Source organism: Ammospiza caudacuta, chromosome 2 (genome assembly GCF_027887145.1).
Source record: "Ammospiza caudacuta isolate bAmmCau1 chromosome 2, bAmmCau1.pri, whole genome shotgun sequence".
In the NCBI taxonomy this organism is placed as follows: Eukaryota; Metazoa; Chordata; class Aves; order Passeriformes; family Passerellidae; genus Ammospiza; species Ammospiza caudacuta.
This window is the reverse complement of record NC_080594.1, coordinates 96,415,565-96,439,678: the sequence shown is the minus strand read 5'-3', so window position 1 is coordinate 96,439,678 and position 24,114 is coordinate 96,415,565. Positions and strand designations below refer to the sequence as shown.

The window sequence follows — 24,114 nt, the reverse complement described above, 5'->3', positions numbered from 1 at the left end:
TTTTCCTTGTACAGACCACTTCTGACACTTATGGGCTGGAACAACACTACATATGGAAAAAATCCCCAAAACTACACAAAGTATTTAAACTAACATATGTCCTCAAGGTATCAGGCAAAATAGTATCAGACATTAGGATGAAAAAGTTACTGCATGAGAACAGCCATCCCTGTCTTATAGACAGTTATTTTTTCCTCTGGACCCATCTGGTCCCACTGCAACCACATATTTTTTTATACAATTAGTAAGTGGTAAGCCTTGAAACCAACAATTAAACAATTTTGCCTTTTCAAAAAAATAAAGTTAAGAGAGAAGAGTGAAAGAACTATTAAATAATTTGCAGTCAAAGGAATTGCAAGAACCACCGAATCAACCACAAAGGCACAACATCGGGGAAAATGCTGAAAACTAAGCAACCAAAAACTAATTTTCATTTCCTTTTCATCTTTATATTTTGTCGTGTTTAGAGCAGTTCAACAACCCTACATCTGTATCCCTATCTGCAGCACCATCAGCTTTCCAGAAGGTCTTTGATGAAGTATATGAAGACCTGTTGGAGACTTCAGCCACTCAGAGGCAGCACAACCAATGAGCATTTTCCAAGTCCTGCAATGAGCCAAATGCACCTCAGTACCATGAAGTTTGTAATGAACCTAACAGAGAAAGAAGAGAAAAGCAGACCTTGCAAGAGGCTGGCTTGACAAATAAACAAGGGTAGATTTAAAGTGTACTAAGACTTGAACTTAAGGCCTCCTACTGCACTTGGACATCTCAGCTGGAAGGCAGCAGCCCCTGTGAATGCTTTCTCTGGATGGGACCACAGCCCATCCAAGCATCCCAATCCCCTCCAGCTGTGGCATTCACTGACAACAGCAGCACCTCAATGCTTGGAGCTCTCTGCCTGCCCACAGCCCCTGAGGGTGTTATCCCAAGTAGCTCATGAAGTTGCTGTGGATGTTTATGAGAGCAGAAGCCAGATTTGAATGCTCCTTACCCACCACCTCTTCAAAGGCTTTCACCACAACTCCTGAAGTGGCACAACTTCTACTAGAAGAAGAAGTTTTAAATCTCTCAGTGTTGAGCATGTACAAGAATGCAAAACAGGCTGTGACTTTCAGTCTGGAGGGAATAAAACACAACGACTATTAAAGAGCAAAAAAGTTCTTCAATAAAGTACTGAAAAAGTACTGTTTCTACTCTGATATCATAGTCTAAGTGGCAGCACAACTCAGTTCCTAAGGTAAATATGTAGTGGGGAAAAGCACACAAAGGTGAGCTACAGAGGCATGTCACCATAGCGTTAAAATTGCACAAGATTGCAGAATTGTCCAGGAAGTGCCCAGTCCATAAACCAGGGACCTTCCAGGGATTTTCACTGTGATTTGTGCAGTACTGTAATCGGAACAGTAGAGAGGAATTAACAGAAACATAAGGTATCCGCTAGCTTTTTTCTTTCAGATTCTCTTTCTGCTTTGTAGAGTCTGAACTTGAGTGTACACAGAGAGGAATAGGAACTGTACCCTGGGGAGACAGCTCAAAGAGGAAAGAAAAGAGAAAGCATGACACCCATGACACAGCACAGAAATCAGTATTAGAAAGAAGTGAGCTTTGAGGGTTCAGCTGCAGTAGATGAAGGTTCAAAGGGTGACCCTTATGCTCTTGAGTTACCTCAGCAGGAACATCCTCTCAATCACAAGGGTAGACAAAGATCCTTTTTGAAAGGGGAACAACATTTCTTTCTGTTCACAGACAAGGCAGTAAAGTTGTGACCCTTTAAAGGACATCAGGAGAAACAATTTTGCTAGGAACTGAGATTTCTATTTGAGCACATATACCAAGCATTGTAATGACTACCAAAGAACAAACAGTAAAGGTCCCTAAAGGTTTCAGGAAAATTCTCCTGCCCACATATGAGTCAGGTTTTGAGAGTGATGAAGTCAGGGTTCTTCATTACCTTGTTCAAGGTTGGTATTTATTTCTTGTAGGTGGCTTTATCATATTTCCCTTGAAGTCAGGAGCTTTGTAAAGAACTGGACTACATCTGTGGTTACTTGGGGATAAAAATAAAGCTCTCCATTCCAAAGGATTAACAAGGATTACATAAATAGAAATTTGTGGAAACATGAGTCACAAAGGACTGGAGAGTCCAATTTCTACATGTCCAGGAGCTGTCAGAATACATGATTTCCTGATCTGCCAGAAAAATGCCAACATTTGGTTTTTCTTCAAGACAAAATTCCCCACGGAATGGTAGTCTCTGAGACAGAGAGAAACTAAATAATTAAACCAACAAATCCAAATAAACAAAAAACTTCAACACAACACCCCCTACCTCTCCCCAGAAAAAAACAACCACCAACCACAAAAACAATTACAGTTGAGTAACAATAAAATTCATTTCAGCTCCACCTTCACCCAGTATTTTACATTCACAAAGCTGTATTACAGAAGACACTTGCATACGTTGAAGCTTCAGTATGCAACAGATGTCTAGCTCTGCTAAAAAACAAGATGACGTTTATTTTGTTTATACTCATTACTTAGATATGAATCAACATTCATGGCATGAACTGTGCCCTATTTTAGCAGCTTCTATTTAAGTTATTAAAATTAGATGTGTATGTCTTGGCCAAAGCAGAATATAACATAAACATAGGAGAGTAGTGATCTTAATACCCAAAGGGCTTTACTTGCATGTTTTAAAGTAGAAAGAGCTACACATGAAAGAAGAAAATAACAACCACATGGGTAAAGTGAACAATGAACAAAGGAAAATTCTTTCATAAAGCTCTCCAAAGAGAAAACATCAAAAACAGTCAAGAAAGTGGGCTCAAAGTAATACATGATTGAGACATGCTTACTCCACTTCTAAATACAATTTATTCTGAATTGTTAACTCAAGAATCTTTCTCTCATAATAGAAGATAAATTTGTGAAAGAAATAATCTCTTCCCTTAAATCCATGCAGTTTTTACTTAACGAGCAAATGCTTTGGATTCTGAAGGAGTCTGAAATTACCAAGACTCTGCAAACATCCCCACTCTACAAACATGAATTATTCTGGTCTTCTCAATCTCCTTCTGCAAAACAGCAGCTCAGTGTGAGAAAACAACCCACACGAACCAGAAGCAGTCTTTCACTTCTCACTTAAGCAAGACAAGAAATCAAACTGAGCCCTGTCCTCCAGTCAGCTTTAATTATTGTACTAGAAACACCATACTTCCACTAACAGATGTGCCCCTTGGACACAAAATCAATGACTAGAAAGACTAGAACTTGCACACTGCATAATCATTTTCTACTAATTCCTTAAACACTCTTAGGTCTGGTCTTAGAAAATTGAGGTTGTTTAAAAACACTTTTAAAATAAATAGAAACAATTAACACAACTTCAGTCTTTGTAACATTTTCATTTTAGCTCTGATTTAAAACACAAAAGTATGTAAAAGCACCATCAAGTGGCATTACATTATGTCACTATAACCTAGTCCCCATTGAATTCACATTCAGAATTTTTATACAATCTAGGGGCAGGCTATAGAATAGAATTCTATCCAATATTAAAAATTCAGTTTAATAGATATGATTTTTGCCTGGACAACTGGATAAAGTTACTCAAGAAAATCCAACTAGTCATCTAAGTGGAAGCAGAGAAAGTTTTGATAAAACAGGAAATGCCTTGGCACTATAATCCAAAATTTATGAGCTATGCTTCGACAGCATAACTTTTATCCTGAAAGATTAAACTGTACCTTTTACATAAATAAAAATAATAAAGAGAGATTTTTTTAAGAAGATTACTAAACTACCACCAGTGATCCAACAGTGTCTGGGATAAAGCACATCCAAAAATATATGTAAACTCTGTTACTAGGGAATCTAAATTATGATAGAAATAAAAATCTAGGGAAAATACACAGAGATAAGTAAGCGAAGGGCTGAGAAAGGGCTAATTCTTAAACACATTTTTTAAAAGAGCATACCTCTTTTCTCTTTGGAAGCAAACTTATGCAGGAATACTTAACAGATATTAATATATTCTCCATGGAATAAGAGGAAAATCTACAACAGGTTTCAGGAAAAGCTGGATGAAATTAATAGCATTACTAAGCATCAAGGCCTTTTACTAGGGATTCTGTCTCTAATACAATATGCAAGGGAAAGAATAAAACTTATCCTTTATTTCCAGTCCTTTACATAACAAAGCCAACATCCTTTTTGGGATCTAAATTAGCTATTAAGATTCTGCCCAGAGAAGACAAACTACCCCCTAGAAGGTCTACACCAGCACCTACAGTGTGCATTAAATGCAGCTCACTCTTCCTCTGCTTTATCTAAGAGCACCAAAAGCACAAATTGTGTTGTTACATAAATAAAAAAAAATCACTACAATCAGTGTGTCTGGGAAAGGAATTAATTCAGAATAATTATAAACAGAAAGAATCACTAGAAGGCATCTGAAATAACGAAAAATGGGGTGATTACTTACTGGAAATGGAAATTCTGCTATACTTTATACATAAGAATAGTAATATCATTAATGAAAAAAACCTTATGCAGATTTATTTTAGCCTACTTCTTTCCTCTCCCCTTAAAGTATAACAATTAAACTAAAGCTAACAAATATGCCATAAATAAGATTTGAAGGATATGTTTCAGCAAGGACCAACAAATACCAAAGACATAGAAGATTCTGCACTAAAACTCACCTACTTTCTTGAAAGACAAGTCCTCCTTTAAAAAGGATTAATAACGTTGCTAAAATTAATGCTGCCTATATTTCTTTAAAGATTCAAGCTTATTGTTTGTTTAGAGCATTTAAAAAAGGAAAGCTACACAAATCCCAGGATGGTTGGGGTTGGAAGAGACCTCTGGAAATCATCAAATCCAACCTCCCTGCTGAAGCAGGCTTGCCTAGAACAGGTTGCACAAGATAATTCCAGGCAGGTTTTGAACATTTCCAGGTAAGGATACAAAACCTCCCTGGACAGCCTGTTCCAGGGCTTTATCACACTCAAAGTACAGAAGATTTTCCCAATATTTAGATTACACTTCCTGTGGTTTGATTCGTGCCTTCTGCCCCTTGTCCCTTCAATGGGCACTACTGAAAAGTCTGGTCCCACCATTTTGACACCTGCCCTTAAGATTTGTATGTGGTGGCAGCATCCCATCTTAACTGGCTGAAATAAACAACAGCACAAACTACCATTAATGTGCTCCTCTTTATGGTTCTCACCAGGAAAAAGTGCTCATAATTCTATTTCGGCTGTATTTCCTGTTTTTATAGGCCAAATTCACTCAAGAAAGCCCTGATTTGTTGGGAAAAAAAATCCCCTTTATGCCCTTGACCTTTCTAAGAACATCTTTCCCTTGTCAAACTTGAAGTATACCAATAGGTCAAACAGTTTTAACTGACTCTTTAATTTTTATTAGACCATCAATTCAATTAACATTCCAAAAGTGATACTTTGGCACAATTCACATAAAACAATTCTTCCAAAGAAGTTCACTTAAATGGGCCTTTTATTGTTAGGACAAATAACACTGAGAAGTTATGCAAGAATGCCAGCGTGGTGTGCTGCACATCACATGTCAAACTCTGCAAGATGCGGTTAATGATCTACAGGATCATCTGAGCATTATCTGCAGAATAAGGGTTGCTGCAATGTGCTTTTCTTCACAAAAAGGCACACACAAACCCCTGTTTAATAAGAATCACAAAACAGAAAATACTGGGAATTTTTTGCTGCAGATTAGTTTTATTTCATATTCTCCAAGAAGATTATCAATCTAGGCATGTTCTTGTAGAAGCTCCAAAATAAAAGGGTAGTTACCACCTTTTTCTGATGTGTGGAAGAAAAGCCCCAAAAGCCATGTAGCTTTAATTCACAGCACACCACCAAAGAACCAACAACTGAAACATGGGTAAAAATTTCCTGGTCTTTTTGACAGCTAACAGTGTGATAGTTTATGGAGAAATCTGCTTTTAAGTAGAAGCCTAATTTTCTAAAGGCAGCTAAACTAAAAGCAGATGCCTAGCAGCTTACACAGGTGCCCATCAGTTACATCCTGCAGAGCATTCTGAGTCCCAGAGGTATCCAAAAAAGCTGATTACCACAGATGAAGCCTTCTCACCCACAGCTCAAATATAATAAACATCCCTCAGTCATCTTGTCAAATTCTGTGTTATTTGATCATTAATTAGTTTCAATATCCCCAGAACCATTTTTAATCCAGCCCTGAAGAGTAGTTTGTCCATTTTCATTCCATAACTGGTAGTGAAGGCTTGCATTTCTGGTTCCCAATGACAGACCTGTCAGACACACTCAATGAAAGAAGGAGACCAAGTTTACATGGGAGAGAATAAAAGAGGAAAGAAAAAAAAAATCATAAAGAAAAAAAAACATTTACAGAGCATGATCAGAGACCAAGTGTAATCCTCATTCAAATTTTACCTCCTGCATAATAAAGATGATAGAATTTCACTCAGTCCTTGTCTTGTGACTTAGGAGAAATCTGAATTCTATAAAGTATCTAAAGAAAGGAAAGTTAGCATCCCACCAATTAGCCTGCTGGATTTCAGCTTTCAGATTCTGAGTTTTTATAGACTTTCAGCTTTACAAAGTAATTTGTTCCAAAAACAAACACCCCTCCTTCAAACACCAAACTAAAAAATACCGTATTCCCCAAACCCCAGAAAAACTCCACAGTCCTCATAAAAGGTATTCCCCTATGACTTAACCTCCTTCTTGTTAGGCCAGAGAAATTAGTCTTTTTTTCACTCTGAGTCTTTGCCTCTGGCATATTTCTCTGAACTAAAAATCCTACCCCTAGCTCCTTTCTTCCATCTTTCTGTATGATTTTATTACCAAGAATGTAAAAAGAATATCACTGAAGTCACAATGTTACCTAAATTCTTGATGACTTTTATCTCTGCCTACCTGTTGTACTTTCCAGAATAGCTCACAGGTTCTGGGAAAGCACAAGGTACCAAGAGCTTGGTTTGCCATCCACTACAACTCAATGGACCTTGCAAAATGTACTGTTGCCCAATGAATTAACCTTAACCTTAATTAATTAATGAGTTAATTAAGCTTAACCTGCTGCCAGCAACCCATAACATCAGTCTCTCTTCATTTGCAGCCTTATATGTTCGTTTAGTCTGTATATTTCTAGCTATAACTGATTTTTTATAAAGAGACTTATAAACTCAGTATCTTTGGACTAAAGGCATATTTGGGGTTTCTATCATCAGCAATGCCTTCAGCTGCACAATGCCTGTATAAAGGAGAAGTATCAGAGAAAATTCCTATTATCCACAAGACTTAGCCCACTAGTTTCAGCTTTACTGAAACAAAAGAATACCTGGAATCTCTTCTACTACATAAATGCAAAATAATTTTTCTTGCTGCCAAGAATAAATCAGAACTTACAATTCTAATAATTAAATTAAGACTGAGCTACTGAACTCACAAGAATTTTCATTTCAATACAGATGTTTCCATAGAAACAGTATGCTTTCCATCCAAAGCTATCACATTTCATAAAAACACAAATATGCTTTCTATCCAAAGTTTTAAACTTCACCATATTATGTCTAGCAATACAAAGCATTACACAGACACACAGAGAAAACCTCCTAACCACACTACATAGCATGTTTTTGCCAACAAAAACTTTGGCTAGACCCACACTGAAAAAAAAAAAAAACCTATTTGTAGCTAAAGATTCCACTGATGTCTCTACAATCCTGAATAACTTTTACATTTAGCTAGTTGGATTTACTTTCTTCAAACCATCATTTTATTTAGTTCTCTTCACATACTGTGTTCATTTCTTGAAAAAGGAGATAACCCCAGAAGATTCAAGCACTTCATGTATTTTCAGCTGCCTGGAAGGGTAGTGCCTTGTAAAAGATGAACAGAACTAACCCTAGACCTGCCAGACAGGCAAGCATACCACAAGGTGCACCTTCAACACAAACTGAAAAAATTACACCAGTTTTTAACTGTGTCTCTCTGAAATCTCACAGCTGTGAAGGGAAATGTTTTATCTAAACACTGATATCTGGCAAAAGAAACAAAGTCCAAACAAACTGATGGGACACTACCATCCCATCTACAAATGCTCCACCAGGACTCCAGCTGAAATCTAGCATCAACACGTCTACTGAAAATGTATCAGCGTACTAAATTAGGTTAATTAAGTTAAATCCATGAAGTTCCCAAATGCCTCTACTGAAATGAGAGCATGAATGCAATAATGAAATTAAAAATTCAATTGCAAGTAAGTAGAAAAGCATCGACATAAAATTCTTCTGAAACTATGCATCTAAAAGAAAAGTTGAAACTGCTGCTTAGAAAGAAGTGGTCATTTGGCAGCTTTCCTTAAGGAAAATCTGATTGGAAGGAAATCATAAGGGGAGGGGAAAAAGGAACCTTGGATTTACTTTGTAAGAGTTCTGCAGGAAGCAATATCACTGAACACTTAAGTGCAGCAGCAGAGCTTGACGGTCAAATCCCGTTCAGCAGTGAGCAACAAAGAGGCCAGAGACAGGACAGGGCTGCACAACAACCTGACCTAGGCAAGACACTCGCTTCTGGCCTCTGGGAGAAGCTTTTCAGCTTCAACACCTGCTGAAACACCAATTCATTTCCTCAAAGAAAAGTACCTTCTACAGAAAACAAATCATTTTCTACAGAGTGAGTCCTAAAAGCAGCTGGTTTTTCTTTGCAGTACCTGAAAACTTTACTTAATTTACAATTCCTTTCCACAGGGGTAAAGGCACTGTAGATGAGCCCAATTCCCTACACAATTTCCAAGCAGGGGGTGTTGCCAGGTCCTTAACTTCAGAGTCACTCAAAGGAGACCTTCAAAGCCCACACCCCCTCCCCAAGCTTGCTCTTCAAACTGAGGAGCAGGTCCTTAGCTGAGGCAGGAATGCATGGCCAGGTGTACTTTAGCACAGCCTGACTGGCACTGCAGGGCCAGGAGGTCACTCCACACTTATTGTTTTATATTGCTCAATAAGGAACTGGGAGATTAGCCTGGTGTGCTGGTTTGGCTGGGGCAGTCAATTTTCTTCACAGTACCCAGTATGGGGCTGTGCTCTCGGATTTGTGCTGCTGATTTGGGAAACTGCATAGATAGCACAGGGATATTTTAGCTATTGCTGAGCAGCACAGTATTAGAAAATTCCCTGTTTCTCATAAACTTCAATACATATTTCAACTTTAATTAACAGACAATACATACTTTAATCAATACATACCTTAAAAAAGAAATCTTGAAGACACACAAGCAGGCCATCCCTGTGTGCTGAAAGACAATGCAGCCTACCTGGACTTCAACAAAGCCTTTGACACCACCCCCCATGGCATACTCTGGAAAAGCTGGCAGGCCTTGTCTTGGAAAGGAGCACTGCTTGCTGGGTTAAGAACCAGCTGGATGGCTGGGCCCAGGACATGGTGCTGAACAGTGCTGCAGCCACCTGGCCACTAATGGTATCCCCCAGGGACCAGTGGGGGAGCCAGTCCTGTTAATTATCTTTTTGGATTATCTGGATGAGGAGACTGAATCTACCTCCAGCAAGTCCACAGACAACACCAAGTTGGGACAATCTGCTGGAGGGTGAGAAGGTTTGGCAGAGGGACCTGGACATGCTGGATCAATGAGGCAAAACCAGTGGCATGAGGTTCAACAAGACCAGTGGCTGGGTCCTGCACTTGGCAGCAACAGCCCCAGGGAGCAGGACAGGCTGGGGACAGAATGGCTGGAAAGGGGCCCAGCAGAAAAGGACCTGGGAGAGCTGGTCAACAGTGCATGTCCCATGGGGAGAGGCTGAGGGAGCTGGGGCTGTTTGGCCTGCAGAACAGAAGGCTCAGCAGGGACTTTGCCTCTACAATCACCTGAAAGGAGGGTGCAGCCAGGTGGGGGTTGGCCTCTTCTGCTGGGTAACCAGCAACAGATTAAGCTGCATCAGGGGAGATTTAGGCTGGACATTAAGGAATGGAAAGGGTGATTAGACATTGGAATGGGCTGTCCCTGGAGGTGTTTTAGGAAAGATTTGACTTGGCACTGAGTTTCTTGGTATAACTGACATGGTGATGTTCAAAGGCTGGACTTGATCTCAGAGATCTTGTCCGACCTATTTGATGCTGTGACATCACCCAAACAGTGAGGGTGCTGGGGGTGCATCAGAAATTGGGATGCAGCCAGGACAGCTGGGCCCAACTAACCAGAGGGATATCCCACACCACAGGGTGTCATACTTAGCAGATAAAGCTGGGGGAAAGGAGTAGGAAGTGGGAGTTGTTCAGAGTGATAGTGCTTGTATTCCCAAGTCAACATTACGCATTATGGGGCCCACCTTCCCTGGAGATGGCTGAACAACTGCCTACCAATGACAAGTGAGAATGGATTCCTTGTTTTGCTTTGCTGGAACATACAACTTTTGCTTTACCCGCTAAACTACTTGTCTTAACCCACAACTTTTCTCACTTTTACTCCCCCAGTTCTCTCCCCCATCCCCATGGGGCAGAGTAAGCAAGAGGGTGCTTGGAGCTTAGTTAAGATTGTCCTCCTAAATGTATCTCAATGAGCACTCTGAAATTCTACCACTCATCAGCATTCCTGACAGCTCTCAGCAGAGAATTGTTAAGTCAGTGTCTGCCCACTACCTCACAGACAAGAAATTCTTCCTGTTTTTCTTCATTCTTTATCCCTGTTTTAAGCTGAGTTAGATTTTTTAACTTCCTCATTAGATGCTTTGCTATAGCCTTAGCTCATTACAACCTCTTTTTTTAAAACCAAAATTCCTCAAAGGATTTTTTGTAGAAGGGTTAACTAAATATATACCAAAACAATCAGTACAATACACCATTTTTTGAGTGAGAAAACATAATAAACTTAATAAATATCTCAATAAAGGGAATTGACTTTTTAGAGACTACAAAAAGAGTTTATTGTTACTCATTGCAGACCGTCTTTGGATTAAATTTTGTATCCAACCATACATAGAATTAAAAGGTCTGCTCTTTTAGAAACGTTCTTCTTTTTCCATGTAATTGCTTTAATCCCAAACACATTCTATGTATTTCTGCTTCCTGGCTGTCAGTCATTTCCCTTTTTCCCATGTATAGGAAGCCAAATCATCAAGAAGCAGCTGTAAACTCTTTTGTGCACATCCACCCATGGTAACACAGTAAGTTAGCTTTCTTCCACAGACCCACAGAAGAGCTTCAGAGCTTGTTGCCCAGAGAGGATTTAGGTGCTCCAACCCTGGAAGTGTTGAAGAACAGGTTGGATGGGGGCCTGAGTAAGCTGATCAAGTGGGTGGTATCCCTGCCCATGACAGGGGGTTTGAACCTAGATAATTTTTAAGACCTTTTCCAACCCAAACCATTCTAGATTAATTTACAAGAGCATTAGCTATGGCAGTGCCTATTTTCTATCAGCCCCACTTTCATGATGATTCCTTCCGTTAGAATTTCAAAAGCACTAGCAGCAAAGACAGGCCAGCAGAACCCAGCCCTACCCCTCTGTGCTCTACTTCAGGGTCATCCCAACACCAGAGGCTTTCAAGAACCTGCAAGAAATTCAGTATTTAGACAGTTTCAGGGATCTGCAGGCCATTTCTACCACAGCATCAGGCCACCAGAAGCAAGAGTTTTTAAGCCTTTAGTAATCAGTCTGGTAGGCCACATACCTGTGAGAATGCACCTTCCAATCCTACCACACAGCCAGAACATTCTCTTCTTCCACAGCTGCAGCACAGTTTGGTTCAGTACATGCATGGGGCACTGCAGTGTAGAGAGGGACTCAAGTGTATTGGCCATGCTTCCTTTTGAAGAGAAAATTAATTACTAGGCTCATATGTAGGCAGCCCCTCAAGCACTACTTCTGTAAATCTTTTATCCTACTAGTATGTTTCCAGGTTGATTAGGAGTAGAGGACAGAAAGAAGAGAACTAGAAGCTCTTCTAGAGGCCTAGGATTTACAAAGCTGAAGTTAGTGCAAGACAGCAGCTAAATGCTGGTATTCATCAGTGATCACTACCAGGTGAGGAGGGGGAAGGAAAGGCATCTTCAAATCACAACATTCACCTTCCAAGAAACAGAGTCCAGGTCACACAAAAACACACTTGAGAGCTGCCAGGCTGTTTTGTAAGAAGTGACCTTCTGTGTCACATGTTTCCAAAGTGAGGAATGACTCTAGCACACATAACAAAAACCACAGTTATCTGAAATGCTTCAGGAAGCTCTGGGTATCAGATCCTCACAGCTGGTCTACTTGGAAAGTGCCTCTTATTTGAGATTAAATCATCTTTTGGTGAAATGGAACTGAGGCACAGTAGATAACTATGCTAGTTCCTGATTTGTACTGCTGAGTTTAACTTCAAACCACCCCTCACCAACAATTTGAAAAATATTTAAACTTTGCTAAATGTGTAGAAATAAAGGCCATGGATCTTGCAAACTGAATTTAAAAGTCTGTTTTATTTTTTGAAGAGAAACTCATATTAATAACATGGGACATAAAATTAGGCTCACTCATTATTATTTGTTTCAACATTTTCAATTATTTATAGGCAGGTTCTCAACTAAGAACACAAGCAATGAATTCATGCATAATTAACCTTGAAGAAAATTATAACTGCTTCTATTACTTACCAGCTACCATCAGTTTCTATTCAGTTGAAACCTTCTTCACGGGGTGCTTCTAAATAGTTGCTATTTGTCAAAAGCAGGAGGCAGTTCTGGTTATCCAGTGGGCTGCCTTCAGCAAGGATCAGAAGTGGGAGACTGTGCCAGACAGTGCTGCTACCTGGGTTTTGTGGGAATGTATTTAAAACTTGCTCAAAACATTAGGATAATTTTATCACAGGACGTGTGACTTGTGTTTTCAGAGCTTATGCTAAGTAAGATAAACAAATGGCCTTGACATTTCCAGCACTACTTCTCCCTTTTAATTCTCCTTCCAGTTTCTCTGCCTGCACACTTAAGTGGATATGTAATATCCACAGTTTAGGAGCGTTAGTGTGAGAATTAAATAAACTGTAATCAGACAAGTGGCATGGTACATAATCTCATCTCATTATTGTTCTCCAACCTGGTACAAAGGGAGTAGCGCTAAAAATCATAAACAACTCAGTTCTGAACTTTCTAAACAAAATAAGCTCCCAAGAGCAATGTTGCCACTGCCCAGTGTCTGCCCATGCAACCCTCCTGCCAAGAGGGGAAGCTGCCTACAGAAAGGGAACTGCTCACTGATTTGCTTGCACTGCCTCCTTCTCTTCCATAATTAGGACAGTATCTCTAGGTTACAAAGTGCTCTGCAACTCAAAGAGAAGACAACTATTCCACTTCCACTGTGGTTCCAAGAGTTGAAGCGAAATAAGAAGTCAAACAGGACAACGTGACAAAACACAAGAACGGGAAGGGAGATAAGGGAAACAATACAAATGTCATACATACAGCTATCTGCTGCAGGAGGGAAAGCTCATGTCCTAAAGACAGCCTTACAGTCTCATGAAAATAAGAAGGAATCATACTGATAGGGGCTGGAGGAGCTGAGCAGTTAGACATTTTTAGTTTCACAAAATTGGAGTTTTAGTTTTTTAAAAAGCAACAGCCTGTATCAGGAAGGCAAAAAAAATTAAAAATAAATTCACTCATTATACCAGTGGGGATTTTTTGTTTTGTTTAAAACACCCAAGTCTCACTTGCAGCAAACCACAAGATTTGATGATCCCTTTTATGAGGCTTGGAAGATGCTGACTCAACTACACACAGATTTTCTTTCATTTAATTTTGTACCTATAAGCCACTACAGATTCTGGTAATTTCTCCCTTTTCTGAAAGAACGAAAATTTTGAGAGCAAATGATAGGTGGAATATAAGCAAAAAACCCTCTAGAACATTAACAAGATCCTTATTTCTACCTTCAACAATTAAGAAAAGAACAACAGATGTACAGATTTATATGCCAAGATCACAGATCCCATGATGCAGAACAGAAACTGAATTTTTGAGGCCTTTCACAACAAAATCTCGCGTATTTAAATATATATGGTTGAATATTTTATATGAGTAAAACCTCATAAGTAGTCGTCAGCTGCAGAATGTTGTGAGAACCCAAGACATCCCTCTGGCTGTCCTGAGCAGCCAAGACCCCTGCCAGGGGGCTCACAGACCCTGGCACAGAGCCCAGGATGCCTGTGGGTTTGATTATGACCTGTGGAGCAAGTTACCAACCTTAGATGAAGATCTGCAAGCCATGACAAATTAAGTAGAATGACAGTGAATTTATCACGGGGTGAAAAAGTAGATTTTGGAGTTTTTAGAATGGGGGTTCTGGGGGCAAGATGGAGGGATCTGGGTGTGTCCAGCCTTTCTCCTTCTTCTTCTTGGCCTCCATCTTCTGCTGTGAGGTTGGCACTTACAGATTGGTCTAGAGTAGAAGATCACTGTCTAACATAGGTGATAGGTATATGAAGGTAATTGTAAATATTGTACATGTAGTTTTTAGTATAAAAAGATAACACCGCCTGGAAGGCAGGCAGAGTGCCTGGACTGTCTTGTTGAGCAGACCTCAGCTGGACAGGAGAAAATATTTTACAGATAAGGAACAATAAACAACCTTGAGACAGAGAACTGAAGAGCTCTGACTCCTTCTTCGAGCGCCAGGCTGGGAAAAGAGACTTTCTAACTTACCTCAGGGTCACTCTGACCAGCGAGAGGCCCTGAGAGAATGTAAATCAAAAATTTTCCTTTTATTTCAACTGCACTGAAGACCATTATTTTTAAAATAAGTATGTATAAGTGGTTGGATGGCTGGACAACACCTTTTCTCTGTATTTTGCAAGAATCTCCTGAAGTACAAAAGCAGTAGTTAGGAATATTAAATTATGTAACAGTATAGAAAATATATAACTGCATCAAAAAGAAAGGCTGAGGGAACAGGGAGAAGTATCTACATCAAATGCTCACACAGGTCTTTAGGCTCTTAGCAGGGATCCTCCATGAATGGCTTCTTGATGGCCCATGCAAAGCCAACTTCCATTCTCATCTGCTTCCTAAGAGGTGGAAAGATGTACTAGAAAATTCACAAACTTATCTGAAATCTCCCTTTAAAAAACACGTTAATAAGCACTCCTCAGATTTGTTTCTTTCCACACCCAGGTAGGTGTGGAAATCTTGTATGTTTATTGAGTTGGTTGCCCTAAAGGAAGCTATCCTGAATCTCCTGTGATGTAGTATAGCAAATTACTTATGTAAAGAATTCAAATTAAGAGCAAAAACCCACTCACTTCCTTTGACCACCTCTGCTCTCTGCAGCACACTTGCATAAGTTAAGTTTAATCACCAACCTGAAATCTCATTTCCTAGGCATATCTTCAGGTACTGAATATGAAATTACAGTTAATCAAACACAGGAAAAGGAATTTATCACAGCTTTGATGCCTTTTGATCAACCCCCTGGATGTTGTACTTTCAGTGTTTCCCTGAAAGAAAGGAAATCATTCAGACTTGGAAGAGAAAATATTCTTTCTATTCCACAATTTTTAATGGCTCCACAGACTCAGCATTTTTCTAGATGGAGACCCAAACAAAGGTTATTTGTTTGGATATTTTGCAATAGTAAAATGTGATTCAGATGAGGGATTACTAAGTGTACCTTCAGTTCAGGCAGTAAAACACTGCCCCTTGGAAGCTCACATGGCCAGTGGCTTCAACACAAGACAGCAATTGCAGTGAAGCAAACAATTCATGTAGATATAAGTGTGATTGCAGTGTGAAGAGACTCAAACCAGCCCACAGAGTATCAGGAGAAACTTAGCCAAGGCAGTGTGAGGCTGCTTAGGAGTTTTCCTGGTTTTGATATTTGTTCCACCATAATGTGCACCTACTGAGGTGAAACTAAAAAGGTACTCACCATACAGGATCACTCAAAGTAGTAATTGTACAACAACTAGCAGCCAGTTACCAGCCCCACACTTGTATTTTAAGTGTCCACTGTCCCCTTCCTTCCAGCTGAGAGCAAAAGTTAATTGCAAAGTCAACAGAAAGACACCACAACCCTGACTGCCTAAGTTCAGGCACCTGGACATACAATAATAATTTTAAATACCTATTTGTTTTCCATTACAGAATGTGATTGCATCCCAGTAAAAACAACAGCAACAACAAAAAAACACCGCACCACCACAATTTAATCAATGTGTGTTATTTGCATACATTCATCTCTACATTGCAGTTTGTGAAGCATTCTGCTGTTCTGTGCCACACTATTTACTCAGACAGAGAACTATTGGGAAAAACATTTCCCATCCCATCCCTGTGTTTTTTCCCTCATGCTCAAACTGAAAGAGTTGCTGTTTCTTAGACAGCTGAGGTATACATTTCACAAAGTCAAACTGCAGAATGGAACAGGGCATTAGTAACTTGTTTTCATGCCCAGAACACCTATGCCTTTGCGTATACCCTCTAGGACACCAGTTTAACTGAAGCCAATAATCCAGTTCTTGGACACCCTTATTTTCTACAGTGTCCTACCAGCTCCCGATCCAGCAGGAAGATGAATTTCCATATATCTGCAATTTTTGTGAGCAGCTTTGCCATTGCATTTACAATGTTTTACTAACCATTCCTCTTGTTCACGTCTCCCTCCCTCATACATTTTCAGTATTGGCATAAAGCAGACAGTATTTAAACTAATCTTTCAGCTGTTTAGTAAATTTTGACAGATATCTGCAAAATACACCTCTTCCTTCAGTAACCAGGGAAGAAAAATGCAATGCCAGAGGCACAAACTCTTCTTCATCAGGAAGATTCTCCATATTGCTCCAGCCTAGAATCTGTGACTTTAAAAGATGGCATATTTAGTCAAGTCAAGAACTTGAACAAACTCAAGTCCTCTTGAAAGTGGCTCATGTTTGTCAAGCCACAATGCCTTGGCATGATCCCAGACAGCTTTAGCCAGGCACACACCTCAGGTCACTGAGACTGTTCAGGGAGAGTCCAACTCAAAGTGTTGAGTACTTTCCCACTTAGGCTAGAACAGTTCGGTCACTTTGCACACTATTATTAAATACCACATGCAAAGTGGGGATTCAGTGTGGGGGCTGGAACACAGCAGGTAGCACAGAGGTTCACACACAACATTTACCTTAGCCTGCATCAAGTACTCACGAGGTGCCATAACCTCCCCTTCAGCTTGCCTCTGTAAGTCAGTACTAAAATTACACATTAGAAATAAAATCCTGCTTTCAATAAATTCAGTTAGCTATAGCTGAATAAATTGTGTTACTTTTGCCTTCTGTTTCTTTTTGATATGTATTTTTCACAATTCCCTCTGACAAGGTATTTCTGTATTTTTACTTAATTTGCATACAAAAGCACTTCCAGTTGCAGTGAATTTGTTACCTTTGGCTTTACTTGTGTATCGCTCTATTTTAAATTGCTGGACACAGAAAATAGAACTTTTTCCAGGACATTTCTCACACAGTTCATTATTTCTTCGTATTTTTAATCACCTCCCAAGTTATTCTGCTCTTTTCAGGAAACATTCATTGCAAAAAAAAAAAAAAAAAAGTAATCCAGTAGACTGTTTCACAACAACAAAACCACGTTTCCAGGGATGGTCTAAAGCTTAAACTTTTATTCCTTCCTCTGAATCTGCTTCAGAGGCTTAGATACAGAGCTCACTGACTCTCTTGGGGAATTTCTGTCCCTTTGAGCTTCCACTATTATGGTTTCATTTGCAAGATATGAAAATATATAGCTTATAACCATGCACAGTAATCTCAGGGAAGCCACACCATGTGTGTATGAGGCACTGGTCCTCAGCCATCATTGTTTTACATACCACCATCATGAACAACTAATTATGGCCAACATAACATTCTGCAAAATAATTTTCCCAAGGGCAGAAAGGAAAGATAAGTGTTTTAAGAATTTAGAAAAAAATTTAAAAATCAAAGACTCTTGCTGGTAATTGGCCCCCAAGCCATGACTCACCAGCAACAGACTTAAGGGATTTTATTCTCCATGATTTCTAACCTCTATGGTGTTTAGTTCACCTGTTGAGTGCAGGTACACACTCAGCAGTCTTCCTCACTGATGGTCCTGATACCCAAGACACTTTTTGAGGTTATATCCCCTATGACCTTCCAATAAGAAACCTCCTGAACTAAAGATACCCCACTACACATGCAGCAACAGCCAACCTCAACCACTGCCAAAATTCCATCAGGTGCAGAAAGGCACACACATCAGAGCCCTCTTTGGCTTCAACTACTCAACCCAACCATCTCATCTGCAGCTTCTTTTTCCCTGCTGTAATCCTCTACTTCCAAAAGTCAAAACCAGAATAACACCAAACAGAGTAGCTACTATCAGTGTTCACATGTGAGGAAATGTGCCACCTAAGTCCTCCTCTTTGTTCTGTTTCAGTATGATGGAGGACCGTGTCTCTGCTCTACCTACTGTCAATTTGCATATTGTTCACCACACAGGGCAATGTTTGATTCCAGCTTCCTGGGCCCATCTCACACTCTGAGGACCAAGCCACACCCGATTTCATGTTTGCATTAGAACTATGCTGATTCACAGCCTTTACCAAGAAATGGAAAGTGCAGCTGCATCAGAGGAAGTTCAGATTGGACATCAGGAAAAGATTCTTCACTGAGTGTGTGAACAGGCTCCCAGCAGCACCAAGCCTGCCAGAGTTCAAGGAGCTCCCTCTTGGTCACACGGTTTAATGCTTTCGTTTTAAGTTAACCTGCAAGGAGCACGGAACTGGACTTGGTCTTTACGGGTCCCTTTCAGCTCAAGATATTCTTTGACTCAGTGTGCACAAGGAAGTGTTCATCAGCACAGATAAATTGCGAACAAAGAACAAAACCAAAGCCACATACCCCTCAAAGCCTAAATAAGCAAGGGGGAACCTAATCCTTGTTACCGGGGGAATCTAACACATCTGACCAGCTAAACATTGACACCTGGGCCGAGCAAGCTGAGCCCAGGCAGCTGCCGGCACTGCAGCCCGTAAACCCCAGCAGCCAGAGACCAGAAGCTGTGAGCAATTCACACGTGCTCACCAGCGCTGATTAACATCAGACATCAGCACGCCGATCACAAGAGATGTGAGCACTCATTCGGCAGATACACTGCAGCTGACCCAAGGCACAGGAGAGCCTTTTCTAGGCTAGGTTTATCTCCTTTGTCCCTAAATACTAGCTCTGACAAGTTAAAAAATATATATATATGCAGGTAAAAATAAACGGTTGGAAGATGTAAAAATATGAACCGAGTATTCACAGAGTAATAAAAAAAATCAAGTCATTCCTTGTTGACAGATAGTTCAAGATGAGAAGAAAGAAAAGCAGGAAACTTTGCTTCCCTTGAAGTTAACCTATATGTTTCCCCATTATAATGCTGCATGAATATCTGCTAGCAAGTTCAAAACTCAGTCTCTTAAAATAGAATTAGAGGATCCTGATGTGAACTTTCTGAATTACTGGTCATTCATTTACCAGTTGACTGCTCTAATACTATGCCAGCAACACAGGGGACATGGCCACTAATAATTAAGAAACCTTGCTGCTGGGATTAAGAAACCACTTCTCTGCCAGATGAACAAATGTCAACTTAAAGAGACTGAAATCTATGCTAAAAGTGTACAGTTACTTCTTTTTGTACAGTTTATGGTCTTTTTTTTTAGTTCCTTTGAATTAACTGATCCAAAGAGAAAACAACAAATGTAACTTGTTGCATCAGAATATAAGAAGTAAATAATTCTATGCATCAACCACAAACACAACAGCAGCCATGCCAAGTCAGACACAAGACTGTCTATCCAAGCCTCTGACAATGGAAAAACAGCCAAAAGCAGAAAGCTAGGAAAAGGAGAGCTTTGGAACATGGCAAGCATATGATACTTCTCCCAAGTATTCCCCCATCTGGGGCTTATTTGTTTCCTTGACTTGAATGCAACTTCCAAATAACTTCTCTCATAATCATGAAATTGGAAAACAGGAGATGTTGAACTATTTGCAATGAGCATTTACATAAAAAAACAATCAAGTCTGACAACTTCTGCACACCCATTCTACAGGGCTTGTGGATAAGAACATGAAAGATTTAGATTAGACTAAGCAGCTGATTTTTCCAAGATAAGGAGGGGTGTGAATTTACAGCTAAGACTCCTCCCTAGAATAACTGATTTACACTTCAAATCTAACTTGGTAGAACAGGTCAGGTGTGCACACTGATTTCATTAAAGACAACACAGAAATGCACATTTTAAGCACTGTGGTAAGCAAATTTAGTTCTTCCTAGGAAAATGAGGTTTTTCTAAATTCAGAGCAGGAAGTAACGCAAAATCAACAGAGTGATTAGTGAAAATGACACACATTTTAAATAGCTCAGAAAATCAGCAATTACACTTGTACTAGCATCCATGCATACTTTTGATCCATCACCACTACTGCAGATATTCTCATTGATTACTAAAGTCTAAGTGTGCACAAACACCACTTTGTATTACAAGAATGAAGCCTCATTGTATTGAAGCTTGCATTTTTACAGCCAAATGCCCACCCCCATATCAGAAAAACAAATAACCCATACAATCTGAATTGCAAGTAAAACATAGGGGACTTCTATGGAGATCAGTCCCAAAAATAATGCTCATAAGCAACAACAAAAATAAACATACATTCACATACTAAATATAATATGAATGGAGAAAATTTAAAAAGAATATATATTCCACTTTACCTTGTTAATTATGTATTGGACTAGTACAGTAGCTACTACCATGCATACCCTAATTTCTCTAGGCCAAATCTTCCATATTTCTACATTATACATTGTATAAACTGCTGTTGAGGTATTAAGACAGACATCCTGAGCTGGCACTCAGTATTCAGGTAGGTGGGATGGGTGCAAACTTTGATCCACGTTCTTGTCATTGCTGTGCTAAAGAATTTCAACTCTCCTGGATGATTGTTGCTGGATTTCTCTATATATCTACACATGCATAATTTAAAAAAACAATGTATCAGTATTTGACAACCCTATAACTCCTTCACAATGATTCAGTAGTTAGCAACATCAGGTTAATAAACAGACAAAAAAGCTAAATTTTAAACTCGTCCTTTCTACACATTCCAAGCTTACTTGGTACCCACCTGGTAGAGATAAGACAGTGAGACCACAGAGAGATAAGAGGTGCAAACTAAGGTCTCCCGACACGTTGAGGCCAGCAAAAGCATAAGATCCACACAAAACAAACAAATGAATAACACCGACTTTTGAATCCCCTTGTTTCTTAACACCAGAGTTACAGTGTCAACAAGGTCCCTTACTTCTTCACCAGGACAGCAGAAAGCACATATGTGCCCTGGGAGCTTTTCTTAATTCCAAGAGTAACGAGAGCTGTTAATAAACAAAAACCCAGAGGCCCCAGCAGTCTGGCTCAGTTTTGGCAACTTCCATCATTCTGCAGGAGCACAAATTAACAGGGAGATGGTGCAAGAGCCCTTGTGTGCCCCTGAAACACGAGAGAGGGGACAGCCAGGCTCAGGGCTAACTCCAGCAACAGAGGAGAATGAGGAAGATGTGTTATGCCACCCTGGTACAACACAGCAACACTTTTCAGCTGTTGCTCTGCAGAGTTTCAGCAACTCAGCTCCAGAAGTGCTGCTGAGCAGCAGGAACCTCTGTTGCAGAGCTGTGCATTGGCAGGGGCCCTGCTCCAGGGTGCAGAGGGAATTGTGGCCACTGGGGAAGCGATTGCTGAGCTCTGAACACTTGCACTGTCCTGAGACAGGTATCACCTGTGTGCTTCATCTGGCACATGGAGATTCCTCCTCTGGAGTTTTCCAGATTCCACACACAACTGGAACCTGGTTCCTCAATTAACACTGAATAAAATACCACAATAAAAATAAACAACTGACAAAAAGGGCTCTGAAACCAGCAAACAAGCCTTGCAGGGACTTATTTTATTATGCATGATTAAAAAAAAATAGAAGAGTGTCATGAAAATTACCAAGGAACAATGTCACCAAGACAGATGGTTTTTCTGCTGAAATAAAGCCCACTGCTAATCACCCACAGGGGTTTGGCTTACAAGAAACAAGCAGCAACTGCCCACAAGAGACTCCCCATAGTACAACACAATAACTGCAAAATTGAAGTAGATTTAAAAAAAAAATACTGCAAATGACATGGAAATTATATTTAAAACAGAGCTACTGGTAGAGAGCTGTCATGATAGTAACAGATTACCAAATTCTAGAAAAAGCTCTTAAACACCTCCTTCCCACACTTCCCAGAAGTGTTTCTGTATAACTTTTTGGCAGTTTCGTTTCTCCCCTTCCTTCTTCTCAATTTCTGACACAGGAAAAGCTATTTTGGACTAGATCGTGACATGAAGTGACACAGCAAATGAACTTGCCTCCGAAATTTCATCAAGAGGAAACTGGAATATTGCACGATGTTGCAGCTCCTCAAGTTTCACAAGGACATATAACTTGCATTCTTCATGTTGCCACTAAATAGTTTTAAAAACTCCAGCTAAACATGAAATCAGCTACAAAAACAATGGAACAAGATTTTATTTGCAAAGAACAATTTAAAGGCAAGAGCGTCCACTGACTTAATTTTGCAGGACACTCTGCTCCTTTACATGACAGAGGAGAGCTTCCTGACGTAATAATCAAGAGCAAGACATTCATATGACTAAGACCACAAACCGCTTCTCCGGTCCATGCTCTCCCACCTCCTCCAGCCCAGGCCTCCAAACCACAGCCCACGCTCGGTCCTGCATCGCAGAGATGCTGTGGCACAGCCAGCCCCTCGCTGCTGTCCCAGACAGGAGCTGCCGGCAGCCCATGCTCCGTGCACCAGTTCCTTGCAGCTGCGGGGAAGGGGAACGCCACGTCTGAAGGGCTGGCAGGCAGCACGCCTCGGGAAGTGACACCAGCTGATACCAAACTCAACAGTACACAGCGAGAAGGGATGAACTCAGCAAGAAAGGGAAGGGAGAAGCTGCAACCTCTCTAATTCATGACTGAACTTGCGGCCAGTAGCCATCTACTCGGGTAAAAGAAAGCAACTAGGCACTGCAATCTTCCCTGTACATCCACATTTTGCAAAGAAAAAACACCAGAGATGAACAGTTGTAAGACCCCTTATAGCCCGTCAAAATCGTGTCTCTTTTCAGACTCTGTCCTACCACCCAACCCTATGATTCAGGCGGCTGACTTCACCGCAGAGCCGAAACAAGGCGATAAGCAGCGGGGCAGGGCTCCCGGCGCCGGCCGCCGCCTCCGGGGCACCGCGGGATCACGTCTCCATCTCCTGCCCCCGCTTCTCGCAAAGCGAAGCTGTCCCGAGCGAGGGCACCCACCCCGCAGCTCGTACTCCAGGGCCGAGCCAAAACCAGGGAAAAGGAAGCCCTACGCATCCCAAGGCACGGGGGGCGCCGCGGGCAGCGCCGCTCTCCCCGGGACCGGAGGAGAGGGGCAGCCCGCCAGCAGACACCCCGCGGGTTCCGGGGAGCGCCGTGCCGGACCCCGTGCCCTCCGTGCCGCGGTGCCTCACCTGCGGTGTCCCAGATGGAGATGTTGTACGGCCCCCACTGCTTCAGGTAGAAGGCGCCGCCGACGGTGCTGACCGTCTCCTGGAAGCGCCGCTCCATGTAGCGGTGCAGCAGGGAGGTCTTGCCCACGTTCATGTCCCCCAGCAGCACCACCTTCCCGTCCGGCTTCTTCATCGCGGCTCGGTTCGGTTCCCTGCCGGCGGCCGCTGCCGCTCCCGCCCCCTTGCCCGGCCCGGCCCGGCCCGCTCCGCCCGGCGGGGCCCCGGAAGCGGCGGGACGAGGGCCCGGAGCCGCCTCCGCCGGCAGCGAAAACTTCGGGGGCTCCGCGGGAGCCGCCGTGATCCGGCCCCGGCTCCGGCTGCTGCTCCTCCCCCGGCCCGGCCCGGCCCCGCTCCCGCCCCGCCAGGGGGAGGGGACGCGGGCGGGGAAGCGGCCGGAGCTCCGCGGCCCCTCCGGCCCTGCCCTGCCCTGCCCGGAGCGGCCGGGTGCGCTGTCCCTGCC

The 24,114-nt window shown here is 41.4% G+C and overlaps 1 protein-coding gene across 1 annotated transcript in view; it reads right to left on the bottom strand.

The window, feature by feature from the left end:
• Positions 1-23,886, bottom strand: part of RAB20 (RAB20, member RAS oncogene family) — a 28,356-nt gene extending 4,470 nt beyond the window's left edge. The window contains exon 1 of the mRNA XM_058799931.1: positions 23,616-23,886. Coding sequence (XP_058655914.1) covers positions 23,616-23,787 — 172 coding nt within the window. The 5' untranslated portion in view covers positions 23,788-23,886. The remainder of the gene's footprint in view (positions 1-23,615) is intronic.
• Positions 23,887-24,114: the final 228 nt, after the last annotated feature.